The sequence below is a fragment of the Leptodactylus fuscus genome, chromosome 4 (genome assembly GCF_031893055.1).
Source record: "Leptodactylus fuscus isolate aLepFus1 chromosome 4, aLepFus1.hap2, whole genome shotgun sequence".
Lineage (NCBI taxonomy): Eukaryota > Metazoa > Chordata > Amphibia > Anura > Leptodactylidae > Leptodactylus > Leptodactylus fuscus.
The window spans coordinates 74665699-74683184 of NC_134268.1; the positions used below are offsets into that span (position 1 = coordinate 74665699).

Genomic DNA, 17486 nt, shown 5'->3' on the forward strand with positions numbered 1-17486 from the left:
TAGGGGCCTCCGCTTATATTCGGGTCGGCTTATACTCGGGTATATACGGTAATATATAGGAAGTTCATGTACTTCTGCTCAATCTACTCCTGGGTTTTGCTTAAGAAAATACAGCAAAATCTGAAACAAAAAAAACCTGTTTTTTATTTATTTTATTTCTTTTCTTTTAACCAACCCTGAACCCTTTTTTATGTTAATGGTAATGTGGTAAAGGTTCTGCTCCTAGCTCATACTAAATGTAGAAATGCCTCCTGAGATGAGCTGTTGAAACTAAACAAAAAGGACGGCTTTCACTTGAGTGCTAAGTGTCTTACAGTGTTGGCTCATTTGTATGGAGACATGTTTTTATCCACGTGCTCAGCCACTTTACATGTTTTATGTCAGGGTTACCTAGCTGGAGTGGAAAGCAGCTTTTAGCTTTCATAAAAGCTAATATTTATGAAGGATCTTTCTATTACAGTTCTCAAAGGGCATCTGTCTGGATTAGTCTTTATATAGAGTCTTGAGGTGTATATTTGTTGCATAACTTTCCCTTGAACATTAGAAAATTAAGATCCTTTCGAAATCCAGATAAGATGATTTGGCTGGATGCTGGGTAGTTTTTGCCAAGCATATGCACAAAAAAAAAAATCCAGACTCCATATTGAAACCGGTTATACAGCCATGGACGCAGTTCAGTGCTTCCATGATTTCTTCTATTTCAAATCCCTTCTATCATTGGGGGTTCCATTTTTTTTAAGTAACCACACGTTGGAATAGAAAGGCTATTCTAGTCCTACCTCTATTGCTCTCCTGCTCACGGCAGTTTGTGAAATATATAGTTTTTGGCAAATATGTAAATGAAACTGAGGCGCGTCAATAAAGGATAAGCAGGGACCCCACACCCAAGACGCCTGCTGATCAGTAGTATGAAGGGGCTGCAGGGATCGTACAAGTGTTGTGAACTCTTCACTGCTTACATTGCACACTGTCTGTTTTATAATAGCCCAAGAGTCTCATCCTATAGAAGTGAATGGGAAGAAATGAAAGCATCACTGCACGTTTCTGACCCCACTGTTTACATACGGGGCTACAATACTTCTGTTTAGGTAAAGTATAACAGAGAGGTGTTAAATGGTCACATGAAATTTATAAAAGGGTTTTCCTAAGAAACTTTTTTTGCAAATATAATTAAAATTTTGCAGTTTTAAAGATTTTCTCTAACCAACTTAATGGTGTCTTGATAGGCTGCCAATGGATATGACTGTGAATGCTGGAACTTTCTCTGGTCTGGTATTTGTTAGAAACCTAGTCATGATTTCCTTATCGTGGCCGGGTTATCTTCTTGTGCATGCACTGTTCCTGCCTGTTCTGTGTGACTAAGACTAAGGAAATCACAGCTGAATTTCTGACAAGTACCAGAGGATAGTTCCATTCAAGGTCTCCTCCATGGTCAACAAGAACTGAGTGGCCACCGTATCCACGGCTTCTCTGCAGATTTACACAGTAGGGGACCAGCGGCAGGACCAGTGATCAGAGATGTGTCTGATTGCAGCCATTTAACCGCTCAAATGCCGAGGGTCAGATTTCAGTGATTACTTTCACTTTCTTTTTCATGTTCGGTGACGGAACAAATATGTCCTGTGGGTAGTTAGCAGGAGCTGTTATGTTACCATTGGTTCCAGGACTGCCATAACAATACAACTGTTGAAGACAGCCTGAGGCAGGCTTCAATACTTATGGGGATTTTACCATAGAATCTAATAGAGTTGTATGGCATTATAATATAATATTATCTAAATATCACAGGTTCATTTTCCCTAGGGAGACACTGTATGTTAACAAACAAAACTTGTTTTTTGTGTTTTAAAAATGCTAAAAAAAAAAGAAAAAAAATTATCGTTTTAAAAATTCTAATTGCTTCCCTTTTTTCAATAGATCACATGTACAGTAAATGTAAAACAAAACTAAGCACAAAACACAACAGTCATCCCCAAACTATTAGACAAAAAGAAATAGGTATACACACACTCAAAATAGTGAGTTCAAAAATAGACCAAAACTCGTAATAAGAATATACAAACTTTAATGGTATCACATTAAAAAGTTATACAAAATAGATGATGCAAGTAACACACAGATAAATGTACAAAAAAAGAGCACAGTAAAGAGTCCAATACTGCCCAGGATAGTTATTAAATGCAGTTAAACGTGAGTGGTAAACAGAATATATATATATGTGTGTGTGTGTGTGTGTGTGTGTGTGTGTGTGTATATGTATGTATGTATGTATGTATATATATATATATATATATATATATATATATATATATATATATATATATATATATATATATAATATATACACACACACACCACATGGACCAGCAAGGTAAGCTAAAGCATAAGGCCAGATTATACATATGCTACCAGAAGGAGCCAAATGTATCCTATAGTGTATATATAGTGCAATAAGGCAAACACACAATTAAGCTAAAAGTATGTAAGCATTGAGTACTTTTAGACAAGAAAAAATGGCCACAAAGTAGATTGTAAAAGACTTAATAAACGGCAGCAGAGGTTACACAGCAGGTCTATCATATTAATGAATGGAAGTACAGCTTACCCATGATATAAACCACATAAGTAGAAGTAGAGGGGCAATAGAAGAAACCGCCGGCTCGCACCCGACGCGCACGTTTCGGCACGCCTGCCTTCGTCATCCCCAAACTATACCTGAGCAGATAGAAAAAAAATAAAATAAGTCAGGTTAAGGCCCCGCATGGTGTCCCGCAGCAAAAAAGTACTGTGGTAAAAACTGCGGTGGCAACACATTGCCGTTCTTTCCGCAGCACTTTGCAAAGAAGGTTTCCAGAGGTTTCCTTTGCGGACTTTCTGCTTCAGCTCTCCCTATAGAGGAACTGCCGGGGTTTCCATAGATATAATTGACAGACTGTGATTTCCAAAACCACAACCGTTTTGGAAATCAGAATATGTCCGGTGCGCATATTTCACGGCAAAGTGGGGATGATATTCACAGGAGTTGGTGAAATATTGAGGTAGGATGTTTCCAGAACTGTTTCTGAGCTATCCAAAATTGGCTGCACAGTTACTCAGTAGACTGACTGACAGAGCAGGGTTTATACATGCAGGTTTTATTGCAGTTGTGAATATTTCTAGTAATTTTTATGTAAGTAGAAAAACTGCGAAAAAAGGGCAACAGCCGTTTCGCGTTCCTCAGAACGCTTTTTCAAGCCTTAGATGCTTGAAAAAGCATTCTGAGGAACGCAAAATGGCTGTTGCCCTTTTTTCGCCTATAATGCTTTTTCTCCCTCCCAAGGATGTTTTTAAGTGTATCCAATAAAGGAATTGATTTTAAGAAGATTTTGACTGGTGAGTGCCCGCCCCATTGTTCAGCTGTTTTTCTACTTACATAATGGTTCACTGTTTTTTCGGGGTATGTTGAGCACCACCATCGTCTTTTCACCAGTTTTTTCTCGATCTGGTTATGTACTAAGTGAAAGTTTATATACTTTTTTTTTTTTTTGCAATTGTTGGGAATTAGCAGTGCCATCCTTCTTTTTCCTCTTTTGGCTATTTCTAGTAATTTACCTTTACATTAGATTTTGATAATCTTACCATGACAATGGAGGTTTTGGTGTTAAGAATAACCACTGCTTTACAATAATTTTCTTTTATCTTTTGTAGTACATCAATATAGACATTTTTTTTTTATGTAAGGCAATGCATAAATGTTCTTCTAGTTTGTTGGATTTTGCCTGATTGCCATTGTGTTTGGGCTAGCTTTCCCTCAGTTGAAGGTCTGTCATATTGAGATTTGGATCCTACTCATCTTCACAGAATTTTCAGTTTAATATCCCAGTGAATAATCTGTTTTTTTTTTATTTTAATTTTATTTCTAGAATAAGGAAAAAATGGTGCCATTTGCTCGAACTCCAAAATTGGATAGGACTGAAGGTGGGAAAGAAATGAAGGATAAATCCTCTATGAAACGAAAACTGCCCTTCACAATCAGTCCTCCTAGAGAAGAAGAAAGGGACTCAGACACAGGTAATGTGAATACTCAGAAAGGATTGAGAGTGGTTATTGTATGCTAAACGGTTATCTTAGAACCATAGAACAAATTAGAAGACTGAAGGCAGAAAAAAAACCATGATATGTCTAGTCTGACCTTATATTGTAAATGTGGACAATTTTAGGACTTTTCTTCTAGCTTTTCTTTGGATCTAAGTATAGCCAACTTTTTGTGCTGGTTACTAATTGTTCTATTTTTATGTGTAAATGATTTTTCCAGGCTAAAATATAAATGTGTAATTATTATTATTATTAACCTATCTTTGGGATAAGTCGTTTAACATCAGATATGTGGGAGTCTGACACTTGGCACCCCAACTGATCAGCAGCTGATACACAGAGATTGGTGGAGGAAGTACACAGCACTGTTCTCTTGTAGTGGTGGAACAGAATTGCTGCAGTTTAGTTCCCATTCTAATGAATGCGAAAAAACGGACCAATGGATGAGAAAGAACTGCGTTTGCTCCAGATCCATAAATTCAACACGTTCTTTATTATGGTTCTTAATACACGACGCAGCGGGCTGCGTTTCGGGGCTTCCCCTTTGTCAAGTGTATTACCACTGCACACACTTATCCTCACAGATGGATGACTATCCGAGTGAGCTGCAAGTGTTAACAGTAGCCAGACGTGAAGAAGAATAGCGTGCATTCATTCTAAGGGTACTTTAAACCAGTGAAAAGCGCGCGTGGATTCCGCACATGCGCACTAGTGACTGTGTGGTGACGTGGAGATCATAAATGATTCTATTTTCCCCAAAGATTTCTAGGCACTCCTCCTCACCGCAGTCCGCCGTGTACTGAGCCCAGTAATACACTTGACAAAGGGGAAGCCCCGAAACGCAGCCCGCTGCGTCGTGTATTAAGAACCATAATAAAGAACGTGTTGAATTTACGGATCTGGAGCAAGCGCAGTTCTTTCTCATCCATTGGTCTGTTTTTTCGTGTTCACTTCACCTCTTGGAGGTATTGGATGTTGCTACTGCTGCTAAAAAGCTCCTACGTACAAGATACCTGTTCTCCATTGAGAATTAAATCCTGGTGGTATGCTCGGTGAATTTCCTTTATCATTCTAATGAATGGTAACTTATCTGGCCACTACATGGAGATTAGGCCTGTCTGCTTCCTGGTCATGTTGTGTGTACCCGCTGCTGAGAACAGCTGATCGGTGGAGGTGTTGAATTTCAGACACTCCAGTTTAGTATTGATGAAGTGTGAACAATATTGTTGCCTGGAAAACCTTTTTAACTGTATGTAAATCAACTGCATAGAAAAACCAGCTAAAACAGCTTGCTGTGTTCAGCCACCATAACAGGGTGCTTAGAAGGTTCTGTGTACTGTTTATACACTGAAGCCAATGCTTTACGTTCAGTAAGCTCCTAAAGTTCCCCTACAGGCAAACACATTATATTTTGAAAGGAGTCTGAGCAGTTAGATCCTTCCATTCTTCTGATCGTGTTCTACAGAGAATGGAGAGATCAGTATAAACATTTTTGGGGATGGGGAGATGGTCATGGTCATGTAGGCGGAGTAATTTGTGCCCTTCATATGCAGTGCCGTGCCGTCTCTTCACTCAACACTCCCAAGCAACTCCCCTCTACTGAGTGATGGGTCTAGGGTCCAGTCAGTTGACCTTTTCAGTTGCCATTCCGCGGAGAAGCACTTCACCTGAGGGGGCTACCTCCTGGGCACTTGTAATTTCTGTGTTAGGGACATTTAAAGGGAGTTTGTTGCAAGAATCCAGCCTATCAGCCCATAACCAAAGATAAATAGGTTAGGGTCACCTGAATGAAGTAGTGTTTTCCCCTTGTGAATCTGTAACTCCACTGCCAAGAGATCGCCAAGTTCTCACTTGCATTTTCACAAAAATGGTAATAGCTCAGCAATGCAGGTACCGATTCACAAGGGGAAAGCAATTCTTGATCCCACCAATATACCTGGCTGGATTGGTATGTGGGGTTTTGGTGAAAGACTCTTTGGATTCCTTGGTAATGCAATCTGCGTGACTGAAACTCCAGGTAAATTGACACTGCTCTCCCTGTCTTCTATATATTTTATCTGTAGCTGCTGGGGATTTAGAGGTCGGTATGTGAAAAACCGATCACTGGCTGCCATAAATAATATATTAAAAATTTAATGTGCAAAATATGTTGGACCAAATAACACAACTGAGTTAGGATCTGGATGTTTCTTTAAGTCTGTAGGCTTCTGTTGGCTGTGACTGTAGGGATGTAGGGTTTAGTAGTTTGTACATCGGCTTACTTTTCCTTAGTTGAGGTGACATTTCTATGTGAAGCTCACAGGTAGCTGTGGTTTAATGCTTTTGATGGTTTCTTTATTAATTCCATCCAGAATGCTAAACCACTTTGTATTTGGGAACTACACCATCATTTATTGCTAGTAATGATAAAGGAACATACCGCACTTCCCTTAGGAATCTATTTCAGTAAAGGACCTGATCATAGTAGGGTTATGTATTGTCTTTATAAGGACTCTGTGGCATGCTGGAATTCAGTGGAACAGATGTTACTTATACGTGTTACATTTGTGGTGTTGTCTGAGAGGATGATGTTTTAGTTCTTTAGTAGCAGCATCTGTGTTTTTCCTAAAATTAGAGCATGTCCGTTGAACAGAGGCAGGGCCCAATCTCTAGTAATGTGCAGGTGTGGAGAGAAACAGAAACTACGCTTTTTCTTGAAACCTACAGGGCGACACAGCTGGGGGCCAAGTGACTGTTGTCTGCTTGTAGGGTATTATTAAAAATAGAGCATGCCTTGTATGGCTAGTGGTAGCACGAGTAGCGTACCCATGACAGTGCCCAGTTTAATTCTGGGTGATAATAAAGAGAAATGCATGATAAACTTTGATTAAACACAACATAACGTGTCAAGTAGAAACTGACAGTGCTAAAATACATATAGTCTGCCAAATGTCTGCATGCTTGTCAGTGTTGTGTTATATAGTATTGCAGGAATAATGCTTGAATGAATAGACACATCGAACGCCATGCTAGTGGTAAAGAAATGCAGATATGGTGGGTGAATTTACAGACGTTTGTCCTTTCAGCCTTCCTTACCAGTAATGGTATTGTGGATGTTCTTTCATCTTGCACCCATAAATCAAATCTTACAAATGGAGGAAAGCTTCCTCCGTCAGGATGCTAAATCGGCAGGTGTCCAGCTTTTTTCTACTTGTGCTATCAAGCTGTCCTCTTCTTTACTTGTTTCCTTCTTCCCTTCTTTCCTGTGCCTTTTAACCCTGTAGATTCTGAAGCAGGACACACAAGTGAAAACTGGGGCGAGCGAATAACTCCTCCTTACAGCACATATACAGGTAAACTTGTGTATATGCTCTCAGCACATTTCTTTTTCTCTCTTGGAGACAAATTGTATTAGCAAAAGCGGTTTGGGGGTGAAGCAGTCTCCATAAAAAGTATTCCAGTGTCTGGGTAAGGTGGGCAGATGTAACTGGTATTTGTATTCTCTTGAAATTCTCCTTACAATGGAACATATTAATGACGTTTTAAACAGTATGTTTGATGCACCCAGTACATTTAGGGGACTGCTCACATCACGGTTATGGTATCCGTTAATCAGATGCTAAAAATGTTATGTAAACATGGACATCAGACTGTAACGCGTGGCCATCCTTTTTCATCTGTTGGGTTTTTTTTGTTTGTATTTTTGCATCTGGTTTTATTATCCAGTATAATATGGTGTGAATGGCCCCTAGCTCTTTTTAAAGGGAACCTGTCACCAAGAGAATGCAAAGCAGTCTGCAGGCAGCATGATATAGAGCAGGATGATAAATAGTTTAGTGCAAAACAATTCAGTATGCCCATTCATTCATTCATTCATTCATTCATTCATTCATTTGCAATTTCTATGTGTAGAATCTGTCATTTGGGTAGTCCTATCAGTGACTGACAGCCCTCATGGTCACGGTGCCTGTCACTCAGTGTTAGGACCAGCTCCATAACTAGATGACAGGTTATAAACTTTGCTGCGTTTTCATCTGTTTTAAAGCATTTGGTTACATTTTTTAATGTGATTGAATTATTGCTGAGAAATTTAGACTTGAATATTTAGCCTTTTGGGGAACACCTTCACTGCTTTTCTCAAAAGGTGTTTGGTGGTCTTCCCTCTTAAAAGGACTTTCTGTTTTCATAAGACTGATGGCCTGTCCTTGGGAATCGTTCTCTAGACATCCCCACCACCCCATATAGCCAATTTGTGAGGCTATATGGTACTTGGGGATCACTTGCTCAGCTTTTCCGCAACATCTCGCCTCTGCTTGACCTCGCCCTGCCCTCTCTTAGTGCACATTAGTGTGATGTAACAGCATGTCTTTATGTATGTTGCTTTTGTTAATTTGGGGGAAAAAAATTTAAACAAATTTAAAGGTTTTTGTTTGTTTGTTTGTTTTTTTTTGTTCAAATTTACAAAAAAGATATCTTTATCATTGTAATGTGCTCCATAATACGGTGGTGATAGCTGAATATGCTTGACGGAGGTGGTAGAGTCTCTAACATATTTTGGCTATAGCTATAGTGTCGTTATGTAGTTTATGGGCAGGACCGGTCTGTCAGATCCATTCTTTTCTTCTCATTGACTACTGGGGTTCCTTTTTAACTTTTTGTTCTGTGGTACATCCCATATATTTGAATTCTGGAGTGGTCATATTCTTTGTGTCATGGTCTCTTCTTCATGTGCTAAAGATGTAGACTTTGTTTTATCATTCCCTTCTGGAATTATTTAGGCCTGGCAATGGTGGTTGCCCAGAATAAATTCTTAAGTCTCAATCTATTGTACAGTAGCGAGATTTGTAACTGCAACAGGCTGGTTTATATTGTAAATTGTCACTGTTTTTGCCCATAGAAATGTAATTAGAAATCTGCTGCAAATTGGCAATGAATATTTTCTGTTTTAAAATTCCTTTTTGTGTGGATGTACCCTTTTATAATTCTTCTTTCAAGACTACAGGGGTAGGATGAAGAAAGGAGCCTTTTAAGAGGCAGAAACATACCTTTGTGGTCACAAACCAGTAACGCAATGTAGAGAGAATCTTCTTTTTATGGATGAGCATATCCGCCTCAAGTGCATTGGGGGCAGACCTGATTTGCCTTCAGATAGCCCCAAGTGCTCCGAACAGCCTCTAAAATGGCTCTCCAACCAATTGCTCTGCCTCTGTGCCTGCCTCACAGCTGTCTGCAGGCATATTGGGCCTGCCCCTGATGGACTTGAGACTGATCTGCATCTCCATAAATAGGTTATATCTGCATTGTTTCATCACTTTATGGTCACAGCCATATGTTTCTGCTCCTTCTAAAGGCCACTACACTGCAATGGGTATTTTGGACCTTGCACTCTCACTTTAAAGAGACACTCTTTAATTATTTATTTATTTATACATATTATATTGTCTGAAAGACACTGCACTCAATAGTAATAATTGTCTACCGAAAAAGTTTTTCCTTATCTTGCTTTCACCCTCTTTAATAAATCACATGATGACGGTGTGATTTTTCTAGTATGGGTTACTGTGCCTTAACAGAGACTGAGACCTAAGAACTTTGTTCACATCTGTGGAAGCAGCTAAGAGCTGCATGTGTCCACCTTATGGTCCGTTCACACGATGTAACATACTGTTGATTCTGACACGTAAACTCGTGTCAGAGTCAGCACTGCAAAACAGAGTCCCATTGATGTACATGGGTTCCGTTTAGCACACGTAACACATTGAAATCAATAGGTTTAAAAGTTTCCCATTGATTTCAGTGTGTTACGCGTGCTAAACGGAACCCATTGATATCAGTGGTACTCTGTTTTTCAGTGCTGACTCTGACACGAGTCTACGTGTCAGAATCAACGGTGTGTTACATCGTGTGAATGGACCCTTACTAAGGAAGATCTTCCAAGCCTGGAACCAAAGACTTTTAAATGGTATTTTTTTCTGTTTTTATCCCATTCTTTTGAAATTTTGTGTCCTTTATTATTATTTCTTGTGTGAGTATATATAACACTGAACCCTTTGGATATTAAATTGTTTGGGGTACGATTTAGCTCAATTTGCAGCCTAACTGAGTTGACCTCTGACAGCCCATACATGACACTCCTCCTCTTGCTTTTGCATAATCTGCCCCCTATAGCCCCTGTGGTCCCAGTCACAGTCACCATTACCTTCCCTAACGTTAGCAGCAGTTGGTGCAGCATCCAGGGCTCTTGTGACGTCATGCTCAGTCGACGGTCCTGGAAGGCTCATTTTAGTATTGGTTATGCAGTGCTTTGTAGAGACAGGAACTAGACATGGCTGACCGCATCAGCAATAGTAGCTGGAGCGTTGCTTTACATAATCACATAAAGCACAGAAGACCTGCTTGAACTTGCCTAGATATTGTAGCTCCTACATTTCACAATCTGACACTATAACCTGGTAATACATGTATTCTCTCAGAGTACAAGCCCTTTACAGGTGTTGTGTACCAGCATCTTTTGCCAATATGTGCAGAGAGTGGATTTTCTGCTGCACACCTAGTGGCCATGGTGAGTACCACACACTGGGCAGTGCAGGGCACAGAAGTAGTGTAGTGTTCCTTACTTTCATTCTGTATTTGTAAAGTTGGTGTTTCATATGTTATTTTAATAATGTAACCATTGATACACATAACCTTACTGACACATCTGTTTTAGTAAACAGGAAGTATTTGCCTTGTAACAGCCTCCAACTGGTCACATCTCTGCTATGAGTGATGCAAGGTGTTTTTTTGCCCAAGCGATGAGTCAGAAATGGGAAGGGGAGGGGGGCTTTCTTTACTAAACGTTGAGTTTTTCACGTCACAGGTTTATTCATAGAACTTGTTTTAGATTTATGCATCTTTGACAGTCCATCTGAAATCTTCCGGACTGTGATATTAAAATCCTTTTCTTTAGTCCACCTGAGGAGTAACAGATTTCCCTGGTGTAATGCCTTTCTGAGTTATTAGATGACCTTTTATGTCCTTTATCCTTGGTAGGATGTGCTGCTTTCTTCTAGTGGATCTGTGGTCCCCCATCTGATACTAGTAAAGTTTACATTATGAACATCCATTAGACAGTCCCTGTAGAGTAACACTCAGACGTTGCGCTGTGCATACAATCTGGGCTTCGCCTTTTCTTCTGTATATCTTTCTTGCAACCCACTGAAAAATGATAGCAGCCGCTGGGAACAGAGTGCGCTATCTTGTAAGAGCGGTATTTCACTGAGCAGTCCTTTGCTACTGTCACATGTCTGTATGCATCGCAGTGATCTCATAGTAGTCCCGCAGCTTTGGCCACTATACAGAGTGTGCCCTCTAGTGGCCACAGATGGCAGGAACCGCCTTACATAGGAAATAGATTAGTTGTCAAACCTGACACACCTTCCCCATTCCCTTGCCCCTCTTTCCACTTTTGTTTTTTGTTTTTTTAAAGTGTAAGAAAAGAAAAATGTCTGAGTATAGTTATGATTGTGACACGCTATCAATGTGCACTAGTACTAGGCAATCAAAACCACAATTAATTGAACATTTTGCCTTGATTATAATTAATGAGCGATTTGTTTTAGGACACTCCCATTTTTGTATGCCACACCCAATATTTATATGCCACTGAATTTTATTTTCACTTATTGACATATACCCCATTCAGATTGGCTAGCATACAGCTAGTGGCAAACTAGAGAGGAAGGAGTGAATGTAAAATAATTGATGTGAGCAAATTCACATTTATTAAGCTGATTTTTGATTATTTTTTCAATAAATTTTCCAGCCCTAATTTGCAATTTCATATTGCTGAGAAAAGCCTCTGCTTCACTCTTATTTGAAACCCCAGTGTGATCCTTCCGTACTTGGACCCTATTGTTTTCTTACAATTTATTTTTCTCTATATTGTGGCTCGATTTGTACTTTTGTAAATCCTTTTTTTAATCTTATGAAACCCACTTAATACAATCACAACATTGTATCTTTTAGGTTTTTTTGGACAGCTGATCAATTACCACTCTCTAATAAAAAATTATGTACGTCTGTATGCTTTTTCACCTGCATGTAATATCTCAGCACTATTTCATACAGCGGCATATGTCTGGAAGTCATATTGACATATACACTATATGGAGCAAAATATTTGGCTACACCTCCTAATCGTTAAATTGTCCAGGCTAAACAATATTTTCCAATTAGGCCAGGGGAGGTGGGGGGAGAAAAACAAACCATACTCGTCTGTACACGATTCTCCAGTGTCCTCCCAAGGCAGTCTGGTCTGGTCGGCTGCCTTGTTGCTGTTGAATTTCTCGCCAGCTATGACTTCTTGGTTCTTTTCCCTTGAGGCGGCGGGTATTTCTGCTGGAAGACAACAGACTTGGCCTACTTAATAAAATTTTTAGCCTAGACAACCCCTTTAAATTCAGATTTATTGTGGCAATGAGTCCACTATGGTGAAACGGTAAAGCTCCTCTAATTTGTGATTAAAAACAAAACCGTGATTGTTGCAGAAAATATGCAACAAACTGTAAACTATGCATCTAATTCTTTAATATCAATAATTTTCTAACCATTTTGGAGTTAGTACTGTAACGTTTTATTTTCCTATTCAAACTCTGGAGCGCTATGTTTTAGACACTGTAGCGCATGATTAGGTTTAGTGTGAAGATCAGGAGTGACCTAGACAGAGCCTTGACCTCAACACCATCGAACACCTTTGGAATGAAATCAAGCTGAGATTGTGAGCCAGGTCCTCTTATCCAAATCATGGTCTGACCTCACAAATGTTCTAGGTCAGTGGACCAAAAAAAAAGTCCACAGGTACACCTCCAGGTCTTATAGAAAGGCTTCCCAGGAGAGTGAAAGCTGTTTTAAGTGCAAAGGGAAACCAACTCCATATTTAGAATGGGATATCATAAAAGCTGTAGTTGTCCCAATATCTCTGTCCCTATAGTGCACCACCATTGTATGGTGCAAACATGGTGTGAATTGGGCCATGAAAACAAAAGTTGACACTTTTTTCTTTCTTTTTCCCCCCCCCTATAAAAAAAAAAAAAAAAAATGTTTTGTGTCTCCCCATAACAAAAGGTTAACGTTAAAAAGTGCACAGTTTCAGCAATTTCTCCCGACTATGGAAATGTCCCACATGTGGATGTAAACTGCCTTATGAGCACTCAGTAGGGGACACAATGGAAGGCGTGCTATGTGGATTCTGGAGAGTGGATTTTGCAGGAAGACTTTTCAATCACCATGTCGCATTTGTCAAGGCCCTGAAGTGCCAGATCAGTGGAAACCCTCCAAGGGGTGTAGTGAGAATTTTGACCCTACAGATGTTTCACTGAACATTTGGGTGTATAAATGAAAGGTTGTTTTTTTTTTTTTTTTTTTCTTCCCCCAGTTTGTTCCAGTATTTCTCCTTCACACTTAAATACTCCATATTTGATATATGCTGCATGTGCACATGGCAGGGCTTGAAACTGAAAGCACTAGTTCACACGGGGACAAGAAGGCAGATTTTGACAGCGGATTTCGCCTCAAAATCCGCCTCCATACAATAGTGGTCTGGAGACCACCAAGCTTCTTTTTGGCACTAGTGGGAAAAAAGAAGAGAGCTGCCCTTTCTTCAGGCAGATTCCACGGCTCGCCGAGCCGCGGCTTTAACCTCCGGAAGCGGCCCATTCATTTGAGCCGACTCCGGAGGGTGAATCCGCAATGGTCGTGGCAGGCGGGTTTTGACCAGAGAGTGACGCACCAGTTCCCCATGTGAACGAGCCCAAAGAGAACTATTTGGCTTTAGGAGGGCAGATTTTTCTGGGATGGTTTTAGGTACCATATCATATTTGCAGAGCCCCTAAGCTGCCAGAAGAGTTGAAACCCCCAAAAGGTTACCCCGTTTTGGAACTTGACCTCTCAAGGAATATATAGTGAGAAGGTGACAAGCAGAGTGCTGGAGTACAGATATATCAGCCCAAGGCTCTTTCAAGTCAACGAAAGGAATCGGCTCCTGCCTGGGAGCCAATTCTTTTCCCTGTCCACACCCCTAAACTGTTAGCCATGCCCCATTTAACCATATGTTTGCTGTCTGCAGAGCACAGAATGTATTACATAAGGAGACAAAAGAATCTGTTCTTTTCATTGAGCAGAACCAATGATCCAGCTCAGTGAAAAGAGATGAAATTCCCATCTCTATCCCACAGTATCTTCAAACTACCATTAATGCAATCAGGTCGATAGGCTGAGAACACGTACTCTTTTTTTTTTTCTGTCAGAGGAGGAATCCTCTAAATTACATGTGCACTTCACCAGACAAAACTTCAGTTTTGATTTTGCATTAAGCACATTGGATTGCAACTATGGCATCTACAAAAATAACTTAGATTATTTATCGTTAAAGCGGATTTCCCGTTTCAGTCCAATGTTATTGTTTGTATAATGAAAATATACTTTCTTTATCGATTCCTTGTGGTTTTCTGTCATTCTTTCTACTTTTAGTGGCTAAAAATCAGACCTGGCCATGTGATGTACACTCCATGGTCATGTGATGTACAGTCCACGGTCAGGTGATGTACAGTCCACGGTCAGGTGATGTACAGTCCACGGTCAGGTGATGTACAGTCCACGGTCAGGTGATGTACAGTCCACGGTCAGGTGATGTACAGTCCACGGTCAGGTGATGTACAGTCCACGGTCAGGTGATGGACACACAGGTGCACTGCTTCCTGTGACTATAATGAGCTGTGCACCTGTGTGACATCACATGACCAAGGACTGACGTTTATCTACTGGAAGTAATGAGAATGAATGACAGCAAGCGGAGATCTAGAAAACCTTGAGGAATTGATACAGAAAGTATATTGGAAAATGTTACAACTTTTCGTTATAGGAGCAATAATATTTGTCTCTTCACATTGGTCCGAAAGGGGACAATCCCCTTTAACAGACTTCCGTGCAGTCCTATATGTCTCTATAATTAGGGTGAATTGACATGGTTATGTGCAGTCTGGGTGAGACAGTCCGTGTTACAGCCACATTTTCCAGATCAGTCACTTGCTTGGCTGAACTGCACTCACTGTTTGTAAACCTCCCACCACATGTATGCGTCACCCACCATTACTGGTACTGCATTCACATGCTGACATTTTACTTGCCAGTTCTTGTGCAACCTTTTACTATGTTTTCTGCCTCTGCGCAAAACATGTTGAAAGAAGACATGACATTTCATAATCAGATATTGTTTCTTAAAAAGGCTCATTTGCCACCTCCCCCAGTTTCAGTTCTTTTCATCCTTAAATAGGCACTCATTTTGGCACAGTTGGATTGTTTGCCCTAGCCCCCACCATTGCTGAGCGATCAGTGCACTTAGATTTGATGCCTGATATGATAATTAAGCAGGCGAAAAGGGCATAATAATGGATGGATAGTGTCAGAGCTCTGAATCACACCCCCTTGTCTGCCCTGGCCTGACAACACCCCCTTGACAGTAGAAACCTAATGATCATATCAGTCTCTAAATCTCATTGCTCAGAAATGGGGCGAGCCCCAGTAATCCAGCTGTGCCAGAATCAGAGTAGTGACGTGTTATAGGAAGGGAAAAGCTGGACGTGGAGGTGGTAAAATGCGTATTATAAAATTAAAAACAAAAATAAGAATTTCACTAAGATTTTGTCACTTCAGCCAGGAAATCACAAGCCTAGGAAAACAATTCGTGTGATACGGGGTGACTGAATAGGGTGTTTCTGTGAAAGAGCATGTCACACAGAAAATATAGTACTAATGCCTATGAATATAGACCAGAAGTGCTGTGAGGAAGTTTAAAGGGAATACCGCATATACTCGAGTATAAGCTGAGGCCCCTAATTTTACCACAAAAAAAACTGGGGGGAAGTGCAGCAGCTACTGGAAAATTTCAAAAATTAAAATGGTCGGAGTTTTTGGGTGCAGTAGTTGCTGGGGAAGGGGAGGGGTGTGTTGGTTGTCTGTCTGCCCCTTCCCTGAGCTTGAGGACTGAGGTTTTTTTATTCCACTTGGAATTCAGTCTGGCTGAATATAGGGGATCTGGTCCTAGACAGGACCATTTATTTTTTTTATTTTTTTTTTTTTGCTTGACTCGAGTATAAGCCGAGGGGGGCTTTTTCAGCACAAAAACTGTGCTGAAAAATTTGGCTTATACTCGAGTATATACAGTATGTCACCAGAATATTTGCTGAGTTTTTGTTAACCTAATTTTATTTATTTTTAAACATTTTTGCATGATTTAAATGAGAAGCTTTAGGCATTTATGGTATAATACGTGTAAGTTATTTATGGCTCATTAGAAGGGTAGTTATTTTCAGATAGAAATGAAGCCTCCCTTTAGTATACATACTCCTACGTATCAAATACAGTTTGATTATTGCTATATAGCGTCACAGTTGTGTGTTTCTGGCTTAGTACTTGTTCTTCCGCTGTTCTTTGTGAATGATGTCTGTCATTATCCGTTACTGTCTAAAACGTATTCAAAAAGTTATTAAAATAAATTTTACATCCCAAAAATAAGCATTTTGCAAAAGTTTCTAAGTGATCATTTATCCACTCTTCAGAGAAAGAAGGACCAGAGAAAAAAAAGATGAAGAAAGAGTCTGGAAGCAAGAAATCGACTCCTGTCAATATCCTCTTTGGCTACCCCTTATCTGAGCGTAAGCAGATGGCTCTCCTCATGCAGATGACTGCCAGAGACAACAGCCCAGGTAAAGTCTACTAACCTTATTAGTATTGCACCTTGGTCATTGTAGTCCTCCAGTGCAATTTCCTCTAAGTCTGTGGTGTTATTTACATCTACAATGACACATTGAATCCTTGATACTGGAGTAAAATTTTGAAAACTAGGATGAGGGATTTCCATAGAAGTTGAATGAGAGTTAAAAATAACTTTAACCCTTTCTCGACATCCGCCGTATTAGTACGGCGCATGCCGGGTGTGTAACTACGGCGGCATTGTAATGCATTGCATTAGTGATCAGACCCCCTGGGGTTCAAGACCACTAGGGGGGTCTAATAAATGCAAAAAAAAAAAGTATTAAAAATTCAAATCAGCCCCCTTTCCCTAGAACACATATAAAAGTTGCTAAATATTGTGAAACACATAAACGTTAGGTATCCCTGTGTCCGAAATCGCCCGCTCTACAAATCTATAAAAATATTTTTCCTGTATGGTAAACGCTGTAGTGGGAAAAATAGTCAAAAGTGCCAAACTGCCATTTTTTTCACTGTTTTGATTCTGATAAAAATTTAAATAAAAAGTGATCAAAGCAAAAGCAATTCCCGAAAATGGTAGAACTAAAAAGTACACCTGGCCCCGCAAAAAAAGACGCCCTATGCATCCCCGTAGACGGACGTTTTAAAAAGTTACGGCTGTCAGAATATGGCGACTTTTAGAA

General features: G+C 40.0%; 1 protein-coding gene across 6 annotated transcripts in view; it reads left to right on the top strand.

The window, feature by feature from the left end:
- ANKRD12 (ankyrin repeat domain 12) overlaps positions 1-17486 on the top strand; it is a 110206-nt gene that overhangs the window by 70385 nt on the left and 22335 nt on the right. For 4 of the 6 annotated variants that reach the window (XM_075270666.1, XM_075270665.1, XM_075270663.1 and 1 more), the window contains 3 exons: positions 3903-4050; positions 7338-7406; positions 16650-16796. In XM_075270666.1, the coding sequence (XP_075126767.1) occupies positions 3903-4050; positions 7338-7406; positions 16650-16796 (364 nt within the window). The remainder of the gene's footprint in view (positions 1-3902; positions 4051-7337; positions 7407-16649; positions 16797-17486) is intronic. The other 2 variants (XM_075270668.1, XM_075270669.1) reach the window with 1 other exon arrangement.